The sequence below is a fragment of the Lycium barbarum genome, chromosome 8, assembly GCF_019175385.1.
Source record: "Lycium barbarum isolate Lr01 chromosome 8, ASM1917538v2, whole genome shotgun sequence".
Lineage (NCBI taxonomy): Eukaryota > Viridiplantae > Streptophyta > Magnoliopsida > Solanales > Solanaceae > Lycium > Lycium barbarum.
In genome coordinates this window covers 103,543,017-103,554,030 of record NC_083344.1, presented here as the reverse complement: position 1 = coordinate 103,554,030, position 11,014 = coordinate 103,543,017, and the positions used below count along the sequence as shown (strand labels likewise).

Genomic DNA, 11,014 nt, shown 5'->3' with positions numbered 1-11,014 from the left:
ATGTTTTTACCATGTGTTTAACTACGCAGTGCAATATATATAGTTGTTCTAATATTATTTGACTCATGTTTGCTTGTAACTTTTCCAGGGAAATGAAGGAAAACGAGTCCTAAGATAAGTTGTTTAGTTAAGAGAGAAAAGCTTTTTCATCGAGAATGACTCATTGCGGCGGCTTTGATGAACCTCTATGAGAAAATTCACTTGAATATAAATTTCTGTTTTCTATTATTAGCACATTAGCAGTAACATTTCTAATCCTTTCAAATTAATGTTCGTAGTCCAATTGATACAAAATATTTTGACATTTTCTTGAAAGTTAAAATTTCTTTTATGCTCGAAATCCAAATATTGTACATATATCTATTTTGAATTAGGCCTACAAGCTGTTGTTGTACACATCTCTGAATGAGTACTTGCCTTGGAGTTAATTTAACAAAATAGTATTTAAAATTGAATAAAAAACATTCATAGTCCACTTGATGCCAGCCATTTGACGTTTTGTCGAAGTTAAAGAGTTTTTTACACTCGAAATTCAAATATAGTACATATATCTTCTTTTTTTAAAATTAAGCCAGCGAGCAATTGATGATATACATATATCTATAAATGAACATTTGAGTTGAAGTTTATTTATCAACAAAATATTTGAAATTGAGGCACACAAATTGTTTTTTTTTTTTTGGTTTCCCATCCGGTATCCAGTACCCATATTGGGGCCCGACTAATCCGGATTCATGCCGGGTAGTCCCACATTGGGGGGCAGAGCTGTCACGACCCAGCCCCGTGGGCCGCGACTGGCACCCTACTTGGGTACCCCGACCAAATTACGTATTCATTGCCAAATCCAAACTTATTTCAGAATTTCATAAAAATCATATCAAACATAGCTTATCGAAATATGTCTTAAGCGGTCGCACAAATCAAATACAAACTGAGCGGCGGAATAGACATCGCCGGTCAAAAGTACAAACATAAGCATAAGGGCCATTTGGGGCCATCATAACAAGCAGACCGCTTTAAGACCAGAAAACGAAATCAACCAACATATACAGGACCCTCACCCCACATATATGACTACAGGCCTCTACGAACTCAAAACAAAGACATATGGCGAGACAGGGCCCCGCCGTACCCAAATAGTCAAATGTACAGAATATATACAAAGCAAAAGGAGTCTGTACCAAAAGTGGACTCCAGATCAAAGAGGAGTACTCCGGAATAGCAAAGAGTGAAGCCTACTGCGGAGGGTCACCAATGTCTGTACCTGCGGGCATAAAACGCAGCCCCCGAAGAAAGGGGGTCAGTACGAAATATGTACTGAGTATGTAAAGCACGGAGTACAGAAATATGGATCAAAACTGAAAGCGAATCAGATAACAAAATGGAATACAAATCGGTATGTCAAAATCCGTATCAAAATCATATACGTATATATAATGCAAACGAAATCATGCAAACGCTTAGGAACGTGGTCGCCACTCCGACGCTGGCGCCACACACAGCATAACACCAGAAGGTTTCAAATCTCCGTACATCCCCGAACACAAACATAATCATAGGTGAGCGTATCGCATCACGAGCCATATCACAACATAACTCCAAACGGAACCCGGCCCTATGGCGAAGCCTCGGGAACCGTAACACAGCATACGGCCGAATTATTATAAGGCGCACGAATCAAAACCGGCCTGGGAACCGGTGAACGAAGTCATAATAAGGCACGAGCGGAGTCGTGAGCAAACAAATGCAAATCATACTTCAAAATAGTCTTTCAAAGCAGAGTAATCCCATAAGACATTTCATAATACAAAGTAATCGAATACTTAGTCGATATAAGGTTTCATTTCACAAAACGTTTCCAAAATAGTACGTATAGCTCAAAACGTAACTTAGCGCATCGTAATATTCAAAACATATCCCGTAGGAGGAAGTTCCAAAATCGAAAGTAGCATGTCAAACTTTATTCACAAAGATAGCCCAATAAGACAATTAGGGCGTTTCGGGCTAGCGGGCCCACCTCGAGTCAAATTGAGGTGGCGAACATATTTTCCGAACATTTATAGGCCAAAGGGTCATACATAATCATTTCTAGGTTACCCGACCACATTTCGATAGGTTCCGGACGAGTGATGGCATTCTAGCCAAAATAGAGCCCTTAGGCTTCAATTGAATTGAATGAATAGTAACTTTTCTGTGGATCGGGTTTCGAGGAGCAGAAATGCTCCGGAAGTTCTCATATTCGCCTATCATACTAAGATATGCCAAACGAAGGAGTGGGAAGCTTTACATACCTCACAGATGTCGTATGCTCTCCCAAAAGTCCAGTCCCGTTTCGTCTGAAATCTGCAAATGGTCAAGGTTACCAATTGAGATTCTTAGGCTTAAAAATGCCTTTAACTTCATTTTTGCCTACCGAAATTTCGGCAGCATTTCCCCTTATAAATCTAACATCCCCGAGGCTTAGCTCGGCTCAGAATACATCAACAACAACAACCCAAACATCATTCAACAATATAACCATATTCAAACTTCAAAAGCCTACCTTACTACACAAGTTGGAAATCTTCCATTCAAACTTCAAAATTCCAAATCTATTTCCATATTATTGTATTCATTCACTCATTCAAGATTATGCCATCACATTCAAAATACATTCCAAGCCATACACAAAATTGCCCAAAATCCATTACTTTCCATAATTCTTCAAAACAACGAAAATTCACGACGAACATTCTAACTTGCGTCGTTTCATTCCGAATTCATTAATATCAACTATAACTCATATTTAAAGTCTTTAGCACTCTAAATATACAATGATATACACAATTATACCAAAGGTATACACTTTCCGATAATATCCGAAATCATTTTCCAACGCCAATTTAATTCATCAATCAATCATTTACGACACAAGGATCACAACAACACATTATACCAACTAAACAAGATCAATTCACCTCACTTTCTTCTCCCTATGGCTCACGGCCAACACACAATATACACACACACCCACGGCTTTCTATATACACCAAAGTTACGGGATTCTCATCTATTCTCAATCCTTAACACATTCATATCAATTCTATAACATTAAAGGGGCAAAATTCTTACCTTTTCTTGAAAACCCGACTTGTCGTAAACGAGGTCCTTGTGCCAAACTAATTATACCCCGTTGAAGATGGTCTTGAGTACTTCACAACTATGTAGAAATTAGGATTTTTGGATCACAAACAAGGCTTGGAGAATTTCTTTCTCTCCTCTTTCTTGGTTCGGCCGAAGCCCTTTTGTGGGGTGTTCTTGAATTTTTGATTTTTGATCTTGAAAATTCTAAGTGTTGTTGATATATATCCACATAATTGATCATGTGCTATGCACATGATCACTAAGGAAGAGGCTTGGGCCTTGTACATGGCCGGCCACTTCCATTCTTTGGGCCTCAATTTTGTGTTGCATTTTTCCTTGGCCCAATTCATAAAATGTCCCGTTTTGTAATTCCCGAAACTAATTTTCGAAATTCCAAATTTATTCTCGGCCTTCCCCGAGGTCTTAACATTAATAATTCCTTAACCAACATAGTCATATTCACTAAAATCAAATTATGTCCTTATAACACACAAGTCGTAATTATTTCTCGATTTCCAATTATACGAAAACACGGGACATAACAAGAGCACTCCCTAACAATGGTGACTCCGTACCCAACGAGGCTCGAACTCAAGACCTTGGTTAAGGATGGGTCAGTACCAGCCACTACACCACAACCATTGTTGGTAGGCACACAGATTGTAGGTTAGTTGTATGTGAATATATACTTCCCTTTGCAAAAAAAAATTCTAAAATTTGAAGACATGAGTGAATATAACCAACAATAAGTTCGTTGTTTTGTTTTCTTTATGTTTTTAGTTTTGTTAATTTTTATTTGTGTTTCTTTTATTTGAAGTGTAAAACTAGTTGTTTTTAAAAATGGGTAATAAAAGATACTGTTAATATTGTAAAACTCTAATTGATTATATCATCTTTGTGATTTAATCAATGTACTATAATTAAAATTGATCCATTTTATTTAAACTAAAATTAATAAAATTATTTTTTCTGGAATTATTAATATTTCTATAATTAGGGGTTAGATGGATATATTTATAGTAAGGAAAGAAAGACAGACACAACATAAAAAGCTAAAGTTGAAATCCCACCCTTTAAAAATACCACTTAATTAAAGTTAACATGACCAAAATAACATGAGAACATTACTTTCGTTCTAAATTTTAGATGTAACACATCAAACTATGAATAATAGATCATTAATGGGGCTGCATGAAATCTATAGCATAACAAAATTTCCTGAATGTTGGCAAGTTGTCTTTGAGTAGAGGAATGAAAGCATCAATTCCTCCTTCTCTAGTGGATGATGGCACGAGCAATATCATGCCTTCAACTGAGTAAAACGATGGCATGAAAGAGAAAGGGCCACCTGTCCCAAAATCTAGATTATGAGCTGGAAAACTCAACCAACTCTCAACTTCCAAATCAGGTAAAAATATGGGCTTGTTCGTGTTTGTTGTGGGGATGAGATCTCCCTCAATCGCCTCGTCATCTGCAAAGTCAACAATTGACCTAAAGTAGTCTTTTTTTACTTTTATGATGGCATCGTGAATGAGCTTTGTTGCATGTGGAAGAGACTCGCACAAAAGGTCCTCCACTTTTGCTGTTGGTAATGCCCAGAGGACTCCAAAGTGCTCGTCCGATGCCCGAGGGATTAATCTCATATGTCCATCGATCGCGATTCTTATAAGGGTAGTTTCTGAACCATGTAGGTTGCGAGCTCGAGTCATAACCCTCCATAAATGGGCCACAAGGCTTTGGAAAGTGCTGTAAGGCTTGTCTTGGACATTCTTGGAGGAAGCGATTGCCTTGAGCTTGGTGAGAAATTCTTGAGTGAAATGAAAATTTTCTACAACTACATCCTTTTGGATTTGAAGAGTTTCGTCGAGTAAATATTCTATTTTCACTCGCTTCGACATAAACTCTGAATCCTCATGCTCATACTCCATAAATGGAGGACTTCTAGGGGTGTCAACGGTACGATCACGAAAAGGAAGTGAATTGACTCCGACCTCTCGAGTGACTCGGCCCCATGCCACCAAAAAGCTACTGACGGAACGGCCATCCGCCACTTGGTCGTGGATTCCAAATCCAATAACCATGGAACCACAAGTGAATCTAGTGATTTGAATTTGTATGACATCATCCTCATCTTTAAAGGTAGGGTGTAAGGTAAGCAAAACAGGCGAAGGCTTGAGGAGTATTGAATGATCAAGTGCACTCTCCACTTTAGCTTCAATAAATCTAACACCCTTATCATTGAGAAAAATGACAAAATTACCATTTTCATCTTTGCCTAGTCTTCCTGCCATTTCCGGATAAATGGCTAAAGTTTTCTGAAGTCCTAATTCAATGACGCAAGTTGGTGGGGTGGGTGGGTGATAGGCATAGATTGCTGCGATATGAGCATCAAAAGTGACTTTATCAAAGACCGAAAGGGGAATATGCGTTGCTGCTAGATGAGAAGTTGTGTCATTTAAAGGCTTGATGATTCTTGATCTTTCTACCATAACATTCATGGTTCTTGCCTTAGGTTTTTGGTAAAGAGGATAAAGAGAGCTAAAGAGAAAAAGAAAAGCGGGTGTACTTTATGTTCTAGTTTGAGGTCTTTATATACAAGAAATATAACCACAACGTATTAAATGTACTGTCAAGTCTAAGTAGCCGTTTGCCATAAAAATTATTCACTTTTTTTCGATTTTTTTTTTCCACTTTTTTTTACTTTTGGGCGTTTGGCCATAAATATTCGGAATACAACTTGAAGTTGTATTACGGAATACCAAAAATAAGAAAAACTTATTTTTCAAATTTTTTTCACTTTTTTACAATTACATTTCACCAAAAACTACAATTTAAAAAACTATGGTCAAACACAACTCCAACTCCAACTCCATCTTCAAAAATTCCAAAAAACGTGAATTTGTTTTTGATATTTATGGCCAAACGGCACCTAAATCTAAAGTATGTTTTTTGTGATCTTTCATTTGATTTGTTCTCATCTTCTTTTTTGGCAGCTTCTTCAAAAGAGTTGAATCACAATAATATTGTGATTATCTGTTAATTATTAGTTAAGCAATTTGATTAACCAAATTTGACTACATAATGAGAGTATTTGAATTGGACAAGATGTATATAGTGGCATAATCTAATTAAGATGCTAATTAATTAGTTTTGACCACCCCCACCCCCCACCCCCCAACCCCACCCCACACACATATATACGGTCAAACTTCTCTATAATGGTTGCATTTGTCCGAAATTTCACGATTGCTACAGTGAGGTGTTATTACGTATGTATGCTGGCGTTTGATGTTTATATCTCATTTACTTGTTATAAACAAAAGTATGCAAAAATTACTTTTCTGTATTTTTTATGTTATAAACGAAAACAAAATACTTTTTCATTTTAAAATCTCAATTTATTTTCATATTTCATTAATTAAAAAATGAGGTGACTAATAAATTCATAACTAGTTGCACCGTTCCGATAAAGAATTAGATCTAAGGAACATATGCATTTAAAATTAATTCAAAATTTAAATATTTCAAGTTTGACGTAAGAATTCTACAATTGTAGGTTGTTTCGTAAATTTCAGTCTCTTATTGATAATATAACACTTGAATTGACGAAGATTTTTGTCCAAAGTTTCATCAAAAAGGAATTCAATAGCTTTCCCTTGATGATTATCATAAATATTTTAATATTTTATTTTTGTATATGGTATATTTCTTACAAAATATTATTACACAATATTTGAGTATGTTGTTACAGAGAGGTAATTTTACAAAGTGTATTGTTATAATGAATGTCGCTGATGTTATAGCTAGAATGTTGTTATAAATAAGTAAAATATAACATGAAATAGGTTCCAGAGAAAATTAGGCCATTATCGTGAAAATATTGTTATAACGAATGACATTTATAAAGTGATATTTATCTTTTTTTCTCATTTTTTTTATATTTAAAAATCACAATTAATAAAAAGTTGAATGGAGTCTTGTCATGTGAATGTGATTGCAGAATATGAAAGACCTTTTTTTTTAAGGCCAAACCCATTGACAGAGACACTTGTGGTCGTCCACTTCTTTCACTTGAGCATCTAAAGTGACCCTTGTTCCAATTAGACACTTCAGGTGGGTCATTCCTATTCCACTTAGACACTTTTTGCACCGTTATCGGAGCAAAACCAACACCAAAAGGGGCGCCACCTCATTGCACATCCAACCAGCCCAAATTAAAAGCCCCAATTTTTAATGGCCAAAACTCCACGAATTTATAAATTAGTGAATTTACAATTAAAATGAGTTGACACAATTTAATTAAGTTGGCACAATTTAAATGAGCTGGCACAATTTAAATGAGCTGGCACAATGTGTTGGTTTTGCTCCGATAACGGTGCAAAAAGTGTCTAAGTGGAATATGAATGACCCACCTGAAGTGTATAAATGGAACAAGGGCCACTTTAGACACTCAAGTGAAAGAAATGGACGACCACAATTGTTTGTCGATGGGTTTGACCTTTTTTTAATCATTAAACCTCGAATGCTCCCATATAAACATATCTATTCAGCTTTATGCTTTTATTTGTACAGCGAATTGTTCTTATGAGGTGTAACGTCTTCAATTTTTTATCTTCTTAGTTTATTTTACATTTTGCTTATTGAAATAACACTTCAAATTTTGATCTTTTTGGTACTTGTAGAGCATGACAAATTCAAGGTTGTGAGGTAAATGCACTCGAGGAGAATTTCGAGGCTAAACAACAAGAATCTGCTTTTATTTTCTTTATGTTTTTCTTCTTCCCAGCACTTATTTTCTTCATTTCCCCCCACTAAATCTACGAAGTTCATGCATCTTCTACCTTTACACATTCGTATTGTCAGTTCTCGGCTCTCCAAAATTTTAAGCTAAATATAAAAATTGATGGAATAATGGATGACAACATTTCACCCGAGAAGATGATCGGTGATTCTACACAAATCAGACATGAAGAAGTTGATTAAGTTTGACGACATTTTTAGGGACTGTTCGTGGAAAAACAAGAATGAAAGAGTAAAAGAAAGAGTAAAGTGGAGACACTTTTATTCGTTTGTGCATAAAGGGACACGTGGACACAACAACTGGTCCATTTCTAGAACCTTCCCAATATTTTACAACCTGTAAATAATTTACATTTCTACAACAATCAATTTCCTGTAAATAGAGGTTGTTACAAGCAAACCAATAAGGATAGGACACTTGCAACCAATAAGGATAGGGCATTTGTATAGGTAGTTATTTACATTATTCTTTTACTTTGCTATAAATACATGTATTGAACAGTGAATGAATACACAAAATTTTCAGCACAAATTTTCTTTCATATTCATTAAATCCTTTATGGTATCAGAGCAAGGAATTTAATATCTTCTTTTTATCTTGCTAATCATCTTTTCCAATCCAGTTTTCTGCAAAAATGATTGGAAATGTTGCTCCTGCTTCTGAAACTCAAATTGCTCCTATTTCTGGAAATTCTTCTTCTACTGAGATCATAAACTCATCCCATCCTTTCTTTATTGCACCTTCTGATTCACCAGGTGCTCTTCTAGTTAACACTGTATTTGATAGGAAAAGTTTTGGTGGATGGAAAAGGGCTATGTGGATAGCTTTGACTGCTCAAAACAAATCATGCTTCATTGATGGGTCCACTGCTGAGCCTGAATATGGATCTGATCTACATGCTGCTTGGTCTAGGTCCAACATGATGGTAATTTCTAGATTATTGAACTCTCTTTCTAGGGATATATCTGAAAGTGTTTTGTATTATGCTACTGCTAAAGATATTTGGACTGAGTTAGAGGCCAGATATGGACAAAGTTCTCGGGCTAGACTCTATCAGCTTCAAAAGGAATTAAGTGATCTGGTTCAAGGTGCATCTGATGTTGTTGCTTATTTTACCAAAATCAAATGACTCTGGGATGAAATGGACACCATGGATTCTTTTATTCCATGTTCTTGTGCTTGTTCCTGTGGAGCAAAAGAGAAAAATATCAAGTTCAAACAGGATGAGAGATTGGTTAAGTTCTTAATGGGACTTAATGATTCCTTTTGTGGTGCTAGAGGTAACATACTCATGATCTCACCTCTTCCCACTATTGCTAATGCCTTTGCTCTTTTGGTTCAAGAGGAAAAACAAAGGGAGATGCAAAACACACCCAAGTTCCCTGGAGAATCATCCTCTTTTATTGCTACTCAACAGAACAATACAGGATAGAGGTCCTTTTCAACTGATTTCAGGGTACCAAAAGGGCATTATGATAACAGGAAATTCAACCTATTTTGCAAGTATTGTAAGAAACCTGGGCATACCATTGAGAAATGCTACAAACTACATGGATTCCCTCCTAATTTCAAGTTTACAAAACAGAGAAACTTTCAGAATTCTATTCAGAGCAATGTTGTAACTAACAGTGAAAATTCTGCAGATCCCTTTCTCTCTATTGCTCAATCTGATGAGCAAGGTAAACTACTTACCCCTGAAAAACTAACCCAAATTATGCAGATGCTACAACAAGTCAAAACAAGTGATCAAACCAACAATTCTGATGTTATAGCTACTGCCAACTGTGCAGGTATAAGTCTTAGCCCTTTCTGATTAAACTCTAACGTTGATGTTTCAAAAATTACTACTAAAACTTGGATTATTGACTTAGGTGCTACTGAGCACATGAGTTATATTAAAGAATATTTTATTAATCTTAAACCACTACCCTCTTCTGTCTTTGTTAAATTACCTAATTCTCAAAGAGTTTCAGTTTCTTATTTTGGTTCAGTGAAGTTGTTTTCCAATCTTACAATACATAATGTTCTTTTTATTCCAAGCTTTCATTTCAATCTGTTGTCTGTCCATATGCTTTGCCAACAACTTTCTAACTTCCTAATCTTTTCCCCTTTTCATTGCTTTATGCAGGACCCTTCAATGAAGAGCCCCATGCTGCTTGGTGAAGCCCAAAATGGTCTCTATGTGCTGACCAATAGGACTCCAGATGTTCCTTTCTCTTCCAAGTCTAGTTTTAAGTTTTCTAGTTCTTATTTAAATTCCCTAAAGGATGTATCATCCAGTTTCAGTTGTATTTCCTTTTTTGATGTTAAGAGTAGATTATGGCACAATAGATTAGGTCATATGCCTTTGTCTAATATGAAGAATATTAATGGAATCCCTTTCTCTGTTTGTTCTAAATTTCTTGTCCCTTGCACTATTTGTCCATTAGCAAAACAAAGCAAATTGTCTTTTCCAAACAATCATATATCTTCTTACACATTGCTTTGAACTTATTCACATTGACACATGAGGACCATATAAAACACCTACTTATGATAGTTACAAATATTTTTTAACCATAGTGGATGATTTCAGTCGTAGTACTTGGACATTTTTATTATCTACTAAAATCAATGCTTTCCCTATTCTCAAGTCTTTTCTTGCTATGGTAGAAAGACAATTCACTAAAAAGGTTAAAATCATAAGATCTGATAATGCATGGGAATTGGGTTCTAGTTTAGAAACTTCATCTTTTTTATCTTCTCAAGGGATAATTCACCAAACTTCTTGTGTTGCCACACCACAACAAAATGGTGTGGTTGAAAGAAAACATAGACATCTTTTAGAGGTCTGTAGGGCTTTATTATTTCAATTCCATCTTCCTTCCAAATTTTGGGGTGACTGTCTTATGACAGCCACATATTTAATAAATAGGTGTCTAACCAGAATTTTGTCTTTTAAAACACCTTATGAGAAGCGTTTTGGTCATCCACCTACTTACTCTAATCTGAAATGCTTTGGTTGTCTTTGTTATGCTTCCACACTTTCTCAAGGAAGGACTAAGTTAGATCCTAGAGCTCAACCTTGTGTTTTTCTTGGTTATCCATTTG

At 35.7% G+C, this 11,014-nt stretch overlaps 2 protein-coding genes across 2 annotated transcripts; one reads left to right on the top strand and one right to left on the bottom strand.

Annotated features, from left to right (window-relative positions):
• Positions 1-4,198: 4,198 nt before the first annotated feature.
• LOC132605208 (agmatine hydroxycinnamoyltransferase 1-like) lies at positions 4,199-5,920 on the bottom strand. The gene has a single exon (XM_060318426.1). The coding sequence runs from the start codon at positions 5,619-5,621 to the stop codon at positions 4,302-4,304; it is 1,320 nt and encodes a 439-aa protein (XP_060174409.1). The 5' UTR covers positions 5,622-5,920; the 3' UTR covers positions 4,199-4,301.
• Positions 5,921-8,558: 2,638 nt separating this feature from the next.
• On the top strand, positions 8,559-9,053 carry LOC132608059 (uncharacterized). The gene has a single exon (XM_060322134.1). It carries the CDS (start codon positions 8,559-8,561, stop codon positions 9,051-9,053), a length of 495 nt encoding a protein of 164 aa, XP_060178117.1.
• The last annotated feature ends 1,961 nt before the right edge of the window (positions 9,054-11,014 follow it).

What these genes read in the sequence shown, in the direction of transcription:
- LOC132605208 (XM_060318426.1), bottom strand. Translation starts at nt 5,621, where the DNA reads ATGAATGTTATGGTAGAAAGATCAAGAATCATCAAGCCTTTAAATGAC.
- LOC132608059 (XM_060322134.1), top strand. Translation starts at nt 8,559, where the DNA reads ATGATTGGAAATGTTGCTCCTGCTTCTGAAACTCAAATTGCTCCTATT.